Consider the following 18,452-nt stretch of genomic DNA (forward strand, 5'->3'; position numbering starts at 1 on the left):
TTTCCTCTTTCAATTGCATCAGCTCTTCATCTATCAGTTCTTGGTCATGCGATGCCAAAACCTCTTCAGCATCATCTTCGTCAACTTCCACAAGCCAAACTCATTTTGTCCTTGCTTCATTCACCACGATTATGCCTAGCTTTACGCTAAGTGCAACACACTTATGAGTTCTTTCAGGCTTTTCCGATACATTAGAACTCATCTTGCAAATGGCTGCTCACAGGCACGTGTTTAAGCAATGCCGGTGAAAATGCAGTTCTGAATCCCGGGGAGAGCGGCTGCTCGCGGCGCGCGCCTATTTTTATCATGCGCTGCTTTTTTTTTTGTAACAGCGAAAACACCTTCTGAAAGCAAAAACAGGGAACTAATGTAGGTCTTTCGTAACAGTGAGGTTTCGTAAAGCAAACGTTCGAACGGGGGGGGGGACACCTGTAGTTTGGAAAGGGTTAGTTTGTAGTCTATGGCTGCAAAAGGGAGGGGGGGCGGCTTGAGATTGAAGGGGGAAGGTGGGAGACTGTGGAATACTCCAGAAGTAAGGGTAGCCAAAAAAAGGAGTGCATCAAGTGAAAGGCCTGAAGTAATGGGGGACAACAAATTGAGGAAAATGGGTGAATTGGAGGAATTTATAGTTCTTTATAAAATTAAAGGTCAGAAGGAAGGAGAAGGAGGATTTAGAGCCCTTAATCCTTTGAAAGTGGCAGCAGCATTAGAGAACCAAATATGTAAAGGATTCCAGGCCAAGATTTTATCTAATGGATTGCTGAAAATTTGTTACAAAGATATTGACCAATATAACAGTGCTAAGATGGTGGGAAAATTGGTTGTGAAAGTGGAGTGTATTACTCCGAAAGAAAGGAAGGGAGTTAAGGGGGTAGTGTATGGTATTTGGTTTGGCATGACTGTAAAGGAAATTTTGGACAATATTAAAGGTGGTCGAGTGATGGAAGCCAAACAATTAAAATCGAGAGAAGGTGGTAATTGGGATTCTCCTGTTCTGGTTTTTGCAGGTGATGTTCTTCCAACTAGAGTCTATCGTGGATGCAAGTCTTATCAAGTTAGAGAATACATTAGGCCTCCCTTGCGCTGTTATAATTGCCAGAGATTTGGACATGTTGCTGGTTCATGTCGAGGTAAAAGAAGATGTGGAGAGGATCATGATATTAAAGCATATAAGGCAGCAGTGCCTAAGTGCAGTAACTGTGGAGGAGACCATATAGCGGCGTTCAGAGGATGTGAGTATTTTAGTAAGGCAAAGCAGTTCGTATCCAACAAAAAATATCATATGCTGAAACAGTAAAGAAAGTTGATGGAGAGCAAAGGATAAGTAAGGAAAAGATTGGAATGATGAGGAGTCAGTTCATTCCGAGTTCTCCAACTATGTTCCTTCAGGCATGTTGTTGATGACTAAAGAGTCTTTTTTGGCGTTTGTTGTTGATGTATTGGTTGGGGCTAAAACTTCAACCAAGAGGTCGGATATGATAAAAGTAGTTGTTGGAGCTGCAGAGAGATTCCTTGATATAAAACAGATTTCGCCGGAAAAAATACATGAGTATATGACAGACAAACAATCACTAAATACTTCCCAGCTGTCGGGATCAGAGAGTGCGGAGGAGCTTTATGTGGTTGAAGAGGCAAATAATTAGTATTTGGATGTTTTTAATATTACAATGGAATGCAAGAGGTTTATCTGCAAATGGTCAAGAATTAAAAAAGATTTGTTGGAACTTTTAAAGACAAGCCTGATTTAATCTGTATACAGGAGACATGGTTACAGCCTCATTTAGATATTGTGATCCCTGGATATGGCAGTTTGAGAGCTGACAGAACAGGTAAATTTGGTGGAGGGTGTGCAACTTTCATAAAAACAGGACTCCATTTTAGAAGACTTGATTTTAAATCTAACCTTGAAATTGTGGCTGTGGAGGTTTGAAGCTCTTGTGGTCAAATAACTTTAACTTTTATAATCCAGGTAATATGATGTTATCAGATTTGGATGAAATTATGAATAAGGTAAAATCCCCAGTAATCTGGGTTGGAGATTTCAATGCCTATAATCCTATATGGGGTAGTGAAAGTAAAGATAGTAATGGAGCGATAGTAGAGGAGTTTCTAGATAAATACAACATGGTACTGCTAAATGACGGAAGGCCTACAAGATTTAATATTGTAAAGAATACTTGTCACTTAGACTTATCTATCACTTCCTCAAACTTAGCTAGGGTTGGGGAATGGGACGTTATGGACAAATACACACTAGGAAGTGATCACTATCCTATATTATGTAGATTTGGTAGAAATTTGATAGTAGAAGTTCAGGAGAGGTCTGCTAGGTATAACTTTTCTTTGGCCCATTGGGATGAGCACCAGGAGAAAGCTGTGGATATAATAGAAGTGATTAATAGCGAGGGCTCCATAGACGATTGGAATGAATGCCTCTGTTCTATAATTCATAAAGTTGCTTAGTTGACTATTCCGTTACGGAATGTACTTAAGGCTCGAGCATTAGTTCTGTGGTGGAATAAAAATTGTGATATAGCAGTAAGAAACAGAAATAGAGCTTACAGGAAATTAAGAAAGTATCCCGTGTTAGATAATGTTATGGAGTATAAAAAGGAAAGAGCAATAGCAAGGGGAGTAATTAAAAATGCAAAGAGGGATAGTTGGAGAAGATTTTGTGGAACCCTGGGCCCTGAGACATCTATAAAGCAACTATGGACGATCATTCACAGAACGTCAGGGATATATAGGAAATCATCTACCCCAGCTTTGCTGGAAGGAGATATTGAAGCTGTAACCAATAAGGAAAAGGCTGATATGTTTGTAGGGGTGTTCCAAGCGTTACACAGTTCTGGAGAGTTAGGTGATTTGAGAAAGGAAATTATGTTAAAGGAAAGTTGGAAATTGGACAGGAGTTTGGATGATAATAGCTCCATAAATTTGTTTTTCTCCTTTCAGGAATTGCAGGATGCTGTCCAATCAGGTTCAAACAATTCTCCTGGTAGGGATGGACTGTGTTATGAATTGCTTAAGCATTTAGATGACTCTGTATTAATATAAATTCTAACATTGTTTAATTTAGTGTGGAAAGAAGGAAAATTACCAGTAGAATGGAAGCATGCGGTAGTATTTCAGCTTTAAAGCCAGGTAAGGACGCATCTAGTCCTAGTTCGTATCGGCCCATAGCTTTAGCGTCAATGCTTTGTAAAACTATGGAACGAATGGTCATCAACAGACTTGTTTATTTTTTGGAAAATAAGGGACATTTTGCTGCCTATCAAAGTGGTTTTAGAACTGGACGATCAACATTGGAATCTGTTGCCCTTTTAGATCAGGATATTAAAAAAGCATTTCAAAATAGAGAAGTAATGGAAAGTGTATTTCTAGATATTGAAAGAGTGTATGACTCACTGTGGGAGGATGGCTTATTAATTAAACCCTATGATGCGGGAATTAGAGCTAGAATGTTTAATTGGATCAAAGATTTCCTTAAGGAAAGGAAAATTCGAGTAAGAATAGGCGGATCAAGCTCCAAGTCAGTTAAAATAGGTAATGGTACCCCTCAAGGAAGTGTCATTAGTCCAGTTCTTTTTAATGTCATGATAAATGATATCTTTGATCAGGTAGGGACAGGATTTGGCAAATCATTGTTTGCAGACGATGGTGCAATCTGAAAAACAGGAAGAAACATCAAGTATATATTAAGGCAAGTACAAAAGGCTTGAAGATCAGTTGAAAACTGGGCTAATAAATGGGGTTTCAGGATTTCTCCTTCTAAGTCCAAATATATGATTTTTGGCTTTAGAAGAAAGATCCCTGATTGTGAATTGAGTCTATATGATTCTCCACTAGAAAGAGTCAAGGTGTTCAAGTTTTTAGGCATCTGGTTTGATGAAAGACTTACTTGGAGGGTTCACATAGATAAAACGATTGGAAAGTGTGAAAGAGTTTTAAATGTTATGAGAAGTATTGCTGGATGTGACTGGGGAGCAGGATGGGAAACTATGTACTTAATATATCTAGCTATGATTAGATCAGTTATAGACTATGGTTGTATTGCTTATGATTCTACTACTATGGCAGTGCTTGGAAAACTCGACACTGTGCAGTCCAAAGCACTTAGACGCTGTTGTGGAGCTTTTAGAACATCAGTCCCGGCATTATGTGTGGAGATGGGAGAAGTGCCTCTGCATTTAAGGCGAATTCAGTTGGGCCTGCAGTATTGGTAAAACTAAATGGGTTCAGTTACAGCTGTCCATCAAAGTGTCTTTTGCAGGGGAAGTCGGAGTGCCAAAGTAAAATTAAAAGATACCCATTTTTAGATTTGGTTAATAACTGGGCTGTGAAATTGAAACTGACTGAGGAAGGCATAATTGATCAAATTTGCTTGCCGCCCATCCCTTTTTGGCTCTTTCCAGAACCAGAAGTAGACCTATTCCTCCTTTTTCAGCTTCAAGGAAGCAGTGCAATTTCATCAGAGTTGATCACAAATGAATATTGAAATAATAAATGGGGATCTTATCTGAAGATTTTTACTGATGGCTCAATGGACCCAGAGAGCATTAGGGCAGGATATGGGATGTATGCGTCTCAACGTGGAGTTAAGATTGGTCACCGGGTTTCAGATGGTGTTTCCGTCTTTGTGACAGAATTATTAGCAATCCTCTGGGCCTTATGGTGGATAGAAGACTCTCAACCATGTAGGATTATCATCTGTTCGGATTCTGCTACTGCTTTAGAGGCTATAAAAGGGAATAAATCAAAAGTTCGTCCTGACATAGTTATTGAGATTCTCTTAGTGTTGTTTAGAGTAGGGAAGATGGGTTGTGCAGTTAGATTTTCATGGATACCTGGGCATGCTGGGATGGAGGGAAATGAAATTGTGGATGGCATTGCAAAGTCTTCCTTACAGAGCAGTCAAGTAGAAATTAGAATTCCCCTATGCAGAGTAGAATTGAGAAGTAGCATTAAAAAAGGTATGGAGAAGAAGTGGCAGGAGGATTGGAAAAATAAATTAAGGGGCAGGCATTATTTTTCTAGTCACCCACTAGTTAAAAAGGTCTCAGACTGTTACCTTTTAAGTCGTAGAGATATGGTGAAATTTACAAGACTTAGGTTGGGGCATTGTAGGTTAAACTATTATTTAAAGATAATAGGAAAACATCCTACTGGATTATGTGACTGTGGTAGTCCAGAGACAGTCCAGCATGTTTTGCTGAGCTGTAGTCGATACTAAATTGAAAGAAGCATGTTGTTCAAGAGGCGATCTGGCTTAAATTTATTTTGGTTTTCTATTAAATCTTTGTTTGGCCATCAAGAGAACCAACATCTGATTGAAGAGTCTATTATTCAGTTTATACGTGAGGTTGTATTCGAGAATTTGAGTTCCTTGAAGTTCTATAATTATACATCCTGCGGAGGGCTGTAATACGCCTAGCTGTGTCTAAACAGCCGGAAATAGAAGAAGAAGAAGAAAAAGAAGAAGAAGAAGAAGGTCCAACTTGGTGAGTCAGTACCCTGGCTAAAGCTACACCATGAAGATAAAAGAACACTCCAAGCAACTCTGTGAAAAGGTTATTGAAAAGCACAAGTCAGGAGATGGATACAAGAACATTTCCGAGTCACTGAATATTGCCTGGAGTGCGGTTAAGTCAATCATCAAGAAATGAGAAATATATGGTATAGCTGTAAATCTGCCTAGAGCAGGCCATACTCAAAAACTGAGTGAGCATGTGAGAAGGATACTAGTGAGGGAGATCACCAAGAGACAACTTTAGAGGAGTTACAACCTTCAGTGGCTGAGATGGGAGACACTACACATGCAACAACTGTTGCCTGGGTACTTTACCAGCTGCACTTTATGGGGAAGTGGCAAAGAGAAAGCCACTGTTGGAAAAAAAAACTCGCATGAAATCTCGGCTAGAGTTTGCCAGAAGCATGTGGGAGACTGAAGTCAGCTGGAAGAAGGTTGTATGGTCTGATGAAACCAAAACTGACTTTTTGGCCATCAGAATAAAGGCTATGTAAAGCATCAAAATCATACCATCCCTACCATGAAGCATTAGCAGTGTCTGCTTCATTCTGTGGGGATACTTCACTGCAGCAGGCCCTGAAAGGCTTGAGAAGGTAGAGCGTAAAATGAATCCAGCAAGATACAGTGAAATCCTGGAGGAAAACCTGATTGCAGCCTGCAAGAGAACTGCGACTTGTGAGAAGATTTGTTTTCTAACAAGTCAATGACCGCAAGCATAAAGCCAAAGCTATAGAGGAATGGCTTTGAAATTACAAACTTGATGTCCTGGAATGGCCACGTCAGAGTCCAGACCTGAATCCAACTGAGAATTTGTGGGTGGACTTGAAATGACCACTCATGACCTCCATGCAATCTGACAGAGCTTGAGCAGTTTTGCAAAGAAGAATGGGGAAAAATTAGTGTCCAGATGTGCAAAGCTGCTGGACACCCATCCACACAGACTCAAGGCTGTAATTGCTGCCAAAGGTGCACCTGCTAAATACTGACTTGAAGGGGGTTTGTAATTATTGCAATCAATTATTTGTGTTTAATAATTGTCATACATTTAGACTACTTTGTAGAAATTTGTTTTCACTTTGATACAAGAGTCTTTTTCTGTTCATCAGCGTTAAAAAGCCAAATTAAATCCACTGTGATTCGATGTAGTAAGACTATAAAACATGAAAACTTCTGGGTGGGTGGTGTGATTACTTTTTATAGGCACTGTAATGAGCAACAAAATAACAATAACACAAACCCTTTTCTCCCTCCCACTATCCCTCCTACCCACACACAGAGAAATTTATTCAACTCCAGGATAGACTTCTGGTCCTCCATGGTTTGAACATTAGGCCTTCTCTCCTTCTGATCGACCTTTGGTCTTTGATCTCCAGTATTGCCCCCCCCCACCCCCACTCCCACCCCAGACTACCTTTTGTAGCAATTCACCATGTTTGTGATTCTCACCCTCATAAAATCATCTCAAAATCTACCCCTTCAAGCCATCTTAGCATCAGATGCTCACTGTGGGCATTTTATTAGACAGAATAAAGTACACCATGAGTGTCTCTTCACTGTCTTCTGCTGCTGTCGCCCATCCACGTCAAAGTTTGACATTTTGTATGTTCAGAGATGCTCTTATGCATTTGTTGTAATGTGTCTCTATGGACACAAAATCAATCTACGTAGGCAAGCTACCTCGTATATTTATATTTACTGTGACTTTTATTATTATGATTGTGTTCTTCTCTTTTGTGTAGTTTTGTGCTGCATTGGATCCAGAGTAACAATTATTTCATTCTCCTTCACACTTGTGTACAGGAAACAATCTTGAATCCTGAATCTTTGAGTTAATGTCACCTTTCTCTCAGCTTGATCCAGCCTGAACTTTCTCTTCTGACCTACATCTTTAACAAGATGTTTTCACCAAAGAACTGCCACTTAGGTTTTTTTGATTTTTGCACCATTTAGATTATGAAGACACGTAGTCCCCTTTTAGTGTCATTTAGTAATGCATGCTAATACATTATTTCCTCTGGTGTGATATCACAAGAACACCGGACAAACCAAGACTGAAAAAACTGACAAAACCACATAATTATACACATAGTTACAACAGTGCACAATACCATAACTTGATGAAGAAGGTCCGTGAGCACAGTAAAGTTCAAAGTTTCTCAAATGTCCCACATCTCACGCAGACGGGAGAGGGAAGAAAAACTCCCTGCCATGCCGACCACAATCCGACTCTGAGTCATCCGAAAACTTCGAGCTCTGATCAGCTTTCCGACACCGAGTACTGAGCGCCATCTCTGTCCGAGCGATTCGACCTCTCTCTCGGTCGCCAAAAGCAGGCAAGGCCGGGGATTTTGAGGCCTACCCGCCGAAAGATTCGTGACCACACAGTAACAACAGCAGCCGACGGGCGTTTCAGAAATTTCTCCAGATGTTCCTCCGTGATTTCATGTCCATTCTCCATCAAATCAGAAATGTCCACGGCCCCTATTTAACAGATACAACGTCAATTTTCACCGGAGAGCTGCGCACTGCACGGCGCGCTGCCATCTTCTCCTCCCACCAAATTTTCTGTAAACTCTAAAGACAGTTGTGCATGAAAATCCCAGGAGATCAGCAATTTCTGAGATACTCAAATAGCGCTGTTTGGCACTAACAATCATTCCAGGTCCAAAGTTACTTAGAGCACATTTATTTCCCAATTTGATGTTTGTTCTGAACAACTGAACCTCTTTAAGGTGTCCGCATGTTTTTATGCATTGATTGGCTACTTAGATATTTACAGTGGCATGCAAAAGCTTGGGCAGCCCTGGTCAAAATTTCTGTTACTGTGAATAGCTAAGCGACTAAAAGATGAACTGATTTCCAAAAGGCATAAAGTTAAAGATGACATATTTCTTTAATATTTAAACAAGAAAACTTTTTTATTTCCATCTTTTACAGTTTCAAAATAACAAAAAAAGGAAAGGGCCAGAAGCAAAAGTTTGGGCACCCTGCATGGTCAGTACTTAGTAATACCCCCTTTGTCGAGTATCACAGCTTGTAAACGCTTTTTGTAGCCAGCTAAGAGTCTTTCAATTCTTGTTTGGGGGATTTTTGCCCATTCTTCCTCGCAAAAGGCTTCTAATTCTGTGAGATTCTTGGGCCGTCTTGCATGCACTGCTCTTTTGAGGTCTATCCACAGATTCACGATGATGTTTAGGTCGGGAGACTGTGATGGCCATGGCAAAACACTCAGCTTGCGCCACTTGAGGTAGTCCATCGTGGATTTGAGGTGTGCTTAGGATCATTATCCTGTTGTAGAAGCCATCCTCTTTTCATCTTTGGCTTTTTTACAGACGGTGTGATGTTTACTTCCAGAATTTGCTGGTATTTAATTGAATTCATTCTTCCCTCAACCAGTAAATGTTCCCCATGCCACTGGCTGCAACACAAGCCCAAAGCATGATTGATCCACCCCTATGCTTAGCAGTTGCAGAGGTGTTCTTTTCTTGAAATTCTGCACACTTTTTTCTCCAAACATACCTTTGCTCATTGCGGCCAAGAAGTTCTATTTTAACTTCATCAGTCCGCAGGACTTGTTTCCAACATGCATCAGACTTGTTTAGATATTCCTTTGAACTTTTTGAATAGAACTTTTTGACTGCAATGAGCAAAGGTATCAGTTCATCTTTTACTTGCTTAGCTATTCAGAGTAACAAAAACTTTGACCAGGGGTGCCCAAACTTTTGCATGCCACTCTACATGAATAAGCTGGGTACGGATGTGCCGAGTAAAGTGGCCACTAGGTATTGGGGGGTGGGTGTGTGTGTGTGTGTGTGTGTGTGTGTGTGAGTGAGTGTGTATGTGTTCTTTCTGAGGGCTTTTAGCCAACTCAATAATTTTTAACAATCAGAAATTCTAAAGGTCTTTGACAGAAATGCAGACAGGAAACCTTTAATGTTATTACTGTATGTTTGTGGACAGTCAAAATAACACATGGACACAGACAAAATAAACAAATATTCCCCCTCTCTCCCCCCCCCACATAGAAACACTGCATTCTTCTTGTACTTTGGTTAACCGATGTGTTTGTGCTTTCCACAACTAAAATAAGATGTATAACATTCTCTCTAACAAATTCTGGTTACTTAAAGACTGTCCAGTACAAAGCATCTTGTAAATGAAATTTCAATGATAAGATCAAGAAAATGAATCCACAAAGACTTGTTTTTCTTTTAAGAGCAGATCATGTGATTTTACCTGGGTTAGATCAGAGTAGTGAACTTCTCTGTATGAAATAATTTCCAACCTGAAACACGTAGGAGTAACTATTTCTGTGTACAATACAGCTGTTGTTTTCTCAATGCTGCCTCTGAATCTAACCTTACCACAAGTTGCACATTGCCTCCGTTATTGGCATAAAATGGATACAATCTTTGATCTTTATCCTTCACTCACCATCCGACATGATGGAAAAATTGTGGTACATGGCGCTGTTACAGCTGGGGCATTGGAAATGCAAGTTCATTTCTGGCATCCTATATGTGCTTCCCATGAAGGCTTGGGTTTTATTTGGGTGTTCTGGTTTCCTCCCACAGACCAAAGATTTGTCAGTTAGTAGGTTAATTGATCATTGTAAATTGTCCTGTGGTTAAATAGGTGGGTTGCTGGACAGTGTGGCGTGGCTCATTGGGCCTGTTCCATGCTGTATCTCTGAATAACTAAAAATAAGCACATTATATTATTTCTAGGGAACCCTGTGGACATTGGAGAAGCTGAGTGACTGCAGAACTCACTGCAGGCCACTCAGGTATCTTGCAAATTACACTAATTGCGTTAGAGCTTTCTCCAGCATTTAGCAGTTGGTGTACTCTAGACACAATCAGCTTCTAGTCAGCTGCAAAAGCAGAGCACAGTGACAAGGTTTCTCACAGGTGGGCAACACTTGTTTATAGAGCATGGAACAGTACAGCACAGTACAGGCCCTTCGGCCCACAATGTTGTGCCGACCCTTAAACCCTACCTCCCATATAACCCCCCCCCCCTTAAATTCCTCCATATACCTGTCTAATAGTCTCTTAAATTTCACTAGTGTATCTGTCTCCACCATTGACTCAGGCAATGCATTCCACTCTCTGAGTAAAAAAACCTTCCTCTAATATTCCCCTTGAACTTCCCACCCCTTACCTCTTGTATTGAGCAGTGGTGTCCTGGGGAAGAGGTGCTGGCTATCCACACTATCTATTCCTCTTACTATCTTGTATACCTCTATCATGTCTCCTCTCATCCTCCTTCTCTCCAGAGAGTAGAGGCCTAGCTTTAAAAGGAGAGCTTTGCGGGCGTTCGGGCTCACTCCAGCGGCCCAGTCAGCAGCAGAAGCAGAGAACAGGAGCAAGGTTTCTCACAGGTTGGCAACACTTGTTTAAAAGTCTAGCTTTGGCGGTGTTTTGCCTCATTCCGTCAGCCCAATCAGCGGTGGGAGCCGAGCACAGCAAATTAAATGAAAGTACAGAAGAGACGAGTGGAACGATCATTGGGAGTAGGCCAGTGGTGAGAGTAGGAGTGTCAGGTTTTGGCTCAAAGGAGACTTCAGCTTGAAAGAGGCACTGGGTCTGGGTAAATGTCTTTTATGGTTCCCTATTTTTTCTCTCTTACTCTACCTAGTAAATGGCCGTTGCGTGTTCTTCAGGCCAAATTTTGGAGTCCTGAAAAACCCAGAGATCCCAGGAAACTAGATCTGCGTGAAGTGCATTCAGCTGCAGCTCCTTGAAGACTGTGTTTGGGATCTGGAGCAGCAGCTGGATGACCTTCGGCTTGTACGGGAGAGTGAGGAGATCATCGGTAAGTGTTACAGGGAAGTAGTCTCCTCTAACTTGTAGGAATACGAGTAGCTGGGTGACTCAGGAGAAATTGATATGTGAATAGACAGTTAGCACAGAGCATCCCTGTGGCCATTCCCCTCAATAATATGTATACCGCTTTGGATACTGTTGTGGGGGATGACCTCCCGGGGAATGCCACAGACAACAGGTTATTGGCACTGAACACGGGTCCGTGGTGCAGAATGGAACGAGGGAAAGGAGGAGAGGGGCAGTGATAGGGGACTCAATAGTCAGAGGAACAGACAGGAGAGTCTGTGGACGTGAACGGGCCCTCTGGGTGGTAAGTTGCCGCCCAGGTGCCAGGGTCAGGGACATCTCAGATCGCATCCACAGCACTTTGGAGGAGGAGAGGGAGCAGCCAGATGGTCTTGGTACATGACAGTACCAGTGACATAGGAAGGAAAAGAAAAGAGGTCCTGAAGAGGGTATTTAGAGAGCCAGGCAGAAAGCTGAGAAGCAGGACCACCCAGGGTAATTTCTGGATTGCTGCCTTTGCCACACACCAGTGAGGGTACAAACAGGATGATTTGGCAGATAAATACTTGGCTGAGAAGTTGGTGCAGGGGCAGGGCTTCAGGTTCTTTGATCATTGGGATCTCTTCTAGAGGAGGTATGACCTGTACAAAAGTGACAGGTTGTACCTGAACCTGAAGGGGACCAATATTCTCATGAGCAGGTTTGTTAGAGACTCGGGTTAGGATATATGGTTTAAAAAAAAAGCAAAGATAGCATGCAGTCAGACTGTCAGGAAGGACAGGCAGTAGACGAGGAAAAAAATTGCAGCCAGCAGAGTGAGAATCAGTGCATTAGGGATGCAGAATCAAAAGGGGTAGAAATACAGTACTCAGAGAGTTATATCTCAATGCATGGAGTATCAGAAATAAGGTGGATGATCTTCTTGCACTATTACAGATTGTCAGGTATGGTGTTGTGGCCATCACCGGATCATGGCTGAAGGATGGTTGTAGTTGGGAGTTGAATGTCCAAGGTTACACATCCTATTGGAGGGATAGGAAGGTAGGCAGAGGGGGTGGCGTGGCTCTGCTGGTAAAGAATGGCATCAAATCAGTGGAAAAATGTGACATAGGATCGGAAAATGTTGGATCCTTGTGGACTGAGTCAAAAAACTGCAAGGGTAAAAGGACGTTGATGGCACATATATACAGGCCACCCAATGCCAGCTGGGATGTCGAGTATAGATTACAATGGGAAATAGAAAAGTTGTGTGAAAAGGGCAATGTTATGATAGTCATGAGAGATTTCAACACGCAGGTCAATCGGGAAAATTAGTTTGGTAATGGATCTCAAGAAAGCGAGTTCGTTGAATGCTTATGAAATGGCTTTTTAGAGCATTCATCTAATGATCTGATGGTTGCTAGTTTGAGCCTCAGCTGTGGCAACATGTTTATGTCCTTGAGCAAGGCACTTAACCACACATTGCTCTAGTGTCTGTGCGAGGATTGGCACCCCACACAGACTTCCAATCTACGCCTTGTAAGGCGTCAAAATGCCCGATGCAGGCCTCTCATGGTCTGAGTTGATATTCCCTCCCCCCCCTTTTTTGAACAGTTTGTCGTTGAGCCTACTAGGGGATCAGCCATATTGGACTGGGTGTTATGTAATGAACCAGAGGCGATTAGGGTACTTCTTCATTAAGTTCGCTAAGGAGGCAATAATTACAATATGATTGAGTTCAACTGGAAATTTGACATGAAGAAAGTAAAGTATAACAATATTTCAGTAGAGTAAATATTTCAGTAGAGTAAAGGAAATTACAGTGGTATGAGAGAGGAGTTGGCCAAAGTAAACTGGAAGGAGATGCTGGCAGGGATGACAGCAGATCAGCACTGGTGTGAGTTTCTAGGAAAAATGAGGAAGGTGCAGGATGTTGTTGTTGATGAAGACCTCGACATTGTGATGGTGTCGAGACCAGCGCTTGATTTGGATTTAAGTGAGGGAGAGTTGCGCAGTGTCAGCCTCACTCTCTCTTCCCAATTCCCATCTGGATCCAGCGGCAAGACAAGAGTCGAGACGGCTGGAGATGGGACTAGGCGCAGTGGATGACCAGGACGTCTTCTGTGTCTTGTTCTGCTCTACACATTCCACGACGCTTGCAGAGACCGCCTTCTTGACCGTTGGACCTTCCGTTGGTCTCAACCGCTCAGTCCGCCGGGGTCTGTCTTCACATGCTGGGATAGACAAATCCCTTACTCACTCTTCCTTCAGTTAGTCCTGACGAAGGGTCTTGGCCTGAAATGTCGACTGCACCTCTTCCTAGAGATGCTGCCTGGCCTGCTGCGTTCACCAGCAACTTTTATGTGTGTTGCTTGAATTTCCAGCATCTGCAGAATTCCTGTTGTTTGCGTCCCTATCTCACCGAGGGTTTGAGACTCGTCAGCTACCCTCACCTGGTTAGCTGGCTTGTCGAAGCCGTTGCCCGGGGTGTGGCCGCTGTTGCATGCAAACAGCTACGGGGAGCCACAGGTGAGAGCTGAGTGCCAGGTGGGGACCAAAGGTGGGCCAACCGCCCTGAAAGGGAAGCAACATGTTCCCCCACCAGAGGTGCTACCCCTCCCTGACACCCCATACACCCCAGGTGCAGGATAGATGTATTTTGAAAGCAAAAGGGGGTATACAAAAAAGCAAAAATTAGCGGGAAGATAGAGGAAATATGAATGCAGCAGGCAAACAATATCAATGTGGATAGTAAAAGCTTTATCAAGCCTGTTTAAAATAAATAAATAAATGAAAGAGAGATGAGAGTGGATATAGGACCTCTAGAAAATGAGGCTGGAGAAATAATAACAGGGAACAAGGAGATGGCAGATGAACTGAATGAATATTTTGCATCAGTCTTCACTGTGGAAGCTATTAGCAGTGTGCCAGATGTTGAAGGGTGTGAGGGAAGAGAAGTGAGTGCAGTTAATATTACAAGGAAGAAGGTGTTCAAAAAGTGGAAAGACCTCAGGGTACATAAGTTACTCAGACCAGATGAACCGTACGCTAGGCTTCTGAAAGAGGTGGTGGTAGAGATTGTGGAGGCATTAGTAATGATCTTTCAAAAATCACTTGACTCTTGCATGGTGTCAGAGGATTGGAAAATTGCAAATGTTACTCTAATCTTTAAGAAAGGAGGAAGGCAGCAGAAAGGAAATTTAGACCATTTTGCCTGGCCTCAGTGGTTGGGAAGATGTTGGTGTCGTTTATTAAAGATAAGGTTATGGAGTACTTGGTGACTCAGGCCAAGATAGGACAAAGACAGCATGATTTCCTTAAGGGAAAATCTTACCTGACAATCCTGTTGGAATTCTTTGAGGACATTACAAGTAGGATGGATAAAGGGAATGCAGTGAATGTTATATATTTGGACTTTCGGAAGGCCTTTGACACATAAGGCTGCTTACCAAAGTAAGTGGCATGGTTAGAGCATTGGCTAATTGGTAGGAAGCAGCAAATGGGAATAAAATGATCCTTTTCTGGTTGGCTGCCAGTGACCAGTGGTATTCTGCAGGGGTTGGTGTTGGGGCCATTTCTTTTTAATACTGTATTTCAATCATTTCGATGATGGAATAGATGGCTGTATTGCCAGATTTACAGATGATACAGAGGTTGCTGGAAGGGCAGGTAGAGTTGAGGAAACAGGTAGGCTGGAGAAGGACTTAGACAGATTAGGAGAACGGGCAAGAGAGTGGCAAATGAAATTTGATCTTGGAAAACTCATGGTCATTGGTAGTAGTCTGCACACTTATTTCTATTTTCTAAATGAGAAGAAAATGCAATAATCTGAGATGCAAAGGGACTTGGGAGTCCTTGTGTAGAACACCCAAAAGGTTAACTTGCAGGTTGAGTCAGTGGTGAGGAAGGCAAATGCAATGTTAGCATTCTTTTCTAGAGGTCTAGAAGAGCAGGGATGTGATGCTGAGGGTTTATAAGGTATTGGTGAGGCCTCATCTTGAGTATTGTGAACAGTTTTGGGGTCCTCATCTAAGAAAAGATGTGCTGCCATTGGAGAGGGTTTAGAGGAGGTTCACAAGGATGATTCTGGGAATGAAAGGGTTATACGACGAACATTTGATAGCCAAGTCACTGGAATTTAGAAGGATAATGGGGTATCTCATTGAAGCCTTTCGAATGTTGAAAGGCCTGGACAGAATAGATGTGGAAAGGATGTTTCACATGGTGGGAGAGTCTGGGACAGGAGGACGTAGCCTCAGGATAGAGAGGCATCCATTTCAAAATGAGATGCGTAGAAACTTCTTTAGCCAGAGGATGGCGAATTTGTGGAATTTGTTACCACAGGCAGCTGTGGAGCCCAGGTCATTGGATGTGTTTAAGGCAGGGATTGGTAAGTTATTTATTGGACACAGCATTAAAGGTTATGGGGAGAAGGCTGGAGAGTGGGGCTGAGAGGGGGTAAAAAGATCAGTTATTGAATGACAGAGGAGGCTCGATGTGCGAATGGCCTAATTCTGCTCCTATGTCTTATTCTTATGGACAAACCACTGAGGGCTACCTGTGACTGAAGGTATTATTAGGGCAAGGAGATACCTGTGACTGAAGGTATTATCTGGACAAAGACACCACAGTATTTCACCTTCCATTTCTGTGGCTCTGTACTGAAAGTATGGCTGGGCAGCAATACAATGAGAGACTTTCTGGTGCACAAATTACTGTGAAGAGCTTCATTGCTCTTCTAAAAGTTGTATTTGATGGTTTTCTCATTCTGGGAAGGCCCAGCAGGTGTGAAGACTTTATCATGATATGCCTCGTGGTGGAAAATCATTTTCAGTGGTGAGAAAATTAGTAGCCCCTGAACTTCAAGGTCATGCGATGCAGGCTGAAACTGAGCCTAGGCAAGAAGAACAGGTAGATAAAGAAGCTTTGAAAGGCAAGTTCTAGCAGAACAACAGTAGTATCATCTCCCAAATTTAAAAAAAAAAGAGGAAGGAGGCATTGACTAAGTGGCCAATAATGGACCCTCTAATAGGGAGACACTTTGCATTTGGAGCCTGCAAAATCAAACCAGCCAAGCAATCGTTTTCACAGTTCAAACCTCAATGTCAGCTCAGCTCACCGTTATTAGCTAAGAGAGCCCAAATGAGGAAAAGACACCCCAAATATTCTCCTTTATAGAGCCACATCAAAGTTGAGGTTATTGTCATTTGCATGCACAGGTGTAATCAAAAATTTGCAGTATCATAGACACAGCATTCACAAGATAAGACCCATATAACATGCACAATTTTTCAAAGAAAGAGCAAAAGCAAAAAATATCTATTGTAGTGAAAAATGATCATAAGTGTTGCTATCCTAGAGTAGTGCAGGATTGTGCAGGATGGTTCAAAGACCAAATGATTAGAGGGAAGGAGTTGCTCTTGAACTTAGTGGTATGGAATTTCAGGCTTCTGTACCTCCAGCCCGATGGTAGCTATGAGAAGATGGCATGGCCCATTTCAATAAATGAAACCTGCACCAGGGGATAGGACATAGAACAGTACAACACTGATGCCCCATTGGCTCCTAATAATCTGTGTCAAACACAATGCCAAACCTCTTCTGCCTTTACATGTTCCATAGTTCCAATCCCTGCATGTACATGTATCTATCTACAGCCTTTTAAACACCACTGTTGTATTTGCTTTCAACACTACCCTCTGGCAGAATGCTAGAAATGCACATTGGGTACTGAAAACACTGGGAAAAAAACTCAGCAGGTCAGACAACATCTGTGAAATGAAAATCTGAATTAAACTTTCAGGCTGTTATTTTTCCATCAGAGCTGCAAAGTTTATGTAGCAAATTTGTTTTAAGTTACACAGAAGAAGGGATTGAAAAAAAACAAAGATAATATCAATACCAAAAAAAGCTGGTTTGAAGTAAAGTCCCTCCTTCCCATAAAATGTTGATCTCCTATAGAATCAGAACCAAACTCAGTTTCTTACCATTAACATGTGTTTTTGCTGCTTTTGTAGTGGCAGTGCAGTGCAAGGCAAAAAAAAACACTATAGTTGGCAAGGATCAATCAATTAAAAGAGAAATAATGAGATGGTATTCATGGACCACTCAGAAATCTGACGGCAGAGGTGAAGAAGGTATTCCTGTACACCATTCTTGTGAAAAATCTGATGCTGATATTCACAGAAAAAAAATTCCCTATTTAATATTCAGCAAGTTATACCCAAAGCATTGTGCCCATTGTTAGCTGTTGCATTGCATTACCTAATTGGTTGTCAATGAGACTGTCTTACCTGCTGCTGTGCCTGCTCCTATAACTTGACTCCTTCATTCTCACCCACAGGTGTGATAGCGGTGGTGATCTTTGTCACCCTCTGCATCACGGCCATCATGGGACGCTTGTTGTACAAGCACAAAGGGACGTACCGCACCAATGAAACAAAGGAGGTGGAATATGCGGAGACCACAGACGCCACACTGAGGACCAATGCCAATATGCAGGACTCTGTTAGTGAGAGCACAAAAGAATATTTCATCTGACAGCGATGGAAGCCCCTCCTCATTTCGACAGTTGCAACAGCAGAGTAACGCCAGCAGTCTGGACTTGCTGCCTGCTATGAGTTCACTGTAAATTCTTCAGACTAAATGGTCAAACATTGGCTCAAGGAATTGTGCAGTTCACATAGGCAGAAGTAGTATTTTCTTGTTAACTGTGGGTGAGCTCAGGGGAGTGGAGATGTAATTTTTTTTAGAATTAAATAAGGATATAGAAGCAGCCATTGAATGTTGAAAGTTGTTTTAATTGGTCCAAAGCCAATAATCCTATTTACCTACATAGCATTATTTTATACATTGACCACTGCAGTTGAATAATTTACAAAGAAGCTGGAACTACATCAGATCCCTCTGTTGGAATAATCTGACATTAGGAATTTCGATGTTGTTTCTACCTATAAGACCTCAGTAGCAAGAGCTTCTTCATTCAGTGATCTTTTGTGGTTGTTCTAGGTGACAGGTTCAGTTGATTCCTCTGTTCTGCAATGAAGTTGGTATTTCAATAACACATTTCCAATCTGTGCTTGGCTGTAATTGGTTAGGAAAAGCTGAAA

The 18,452-nt window shown here is 42.0% G+C and overlaps 1 protein-coding gene across 1 annotated transcript in view; it reads left to right on the forward strand.

Annotated features, from left to right (window-relative positions):
- The window catches only part of LOC140198395 (contactin-associated protein-like 5), a 1,369,276-nt gene extending 1,351,393 nt beyond the window's left edge, over positions 1–17,883 (forward strand). The window contains exon 25 of the mRNA XM_072259488.1: positions 17,687–17,883. Coding sequence (XP_072115589.1) covers positions 17,687–17,883 — 197 coding nt within the window. The remainder of the gene's footprint in view (positions 1–17,686) is intronic.
- The last annotated feature ends 569 nt before the right edge of the window (positions 17,884–18,452 follow it).

Source organism: Mobula birostris, chromosome 5, assembly GCF_030028105.1.
Source record: "Mobula birostris isolate sMobBir1 chromosome 5, sMobBir1.hap1, whole genome shotgun sequence".
NCBI lineage: Eukaryota > Metazoa > Chordata > Chondrichthyes > Myliobatiformes > Myliobatidae > Mobula > Mobula birostris.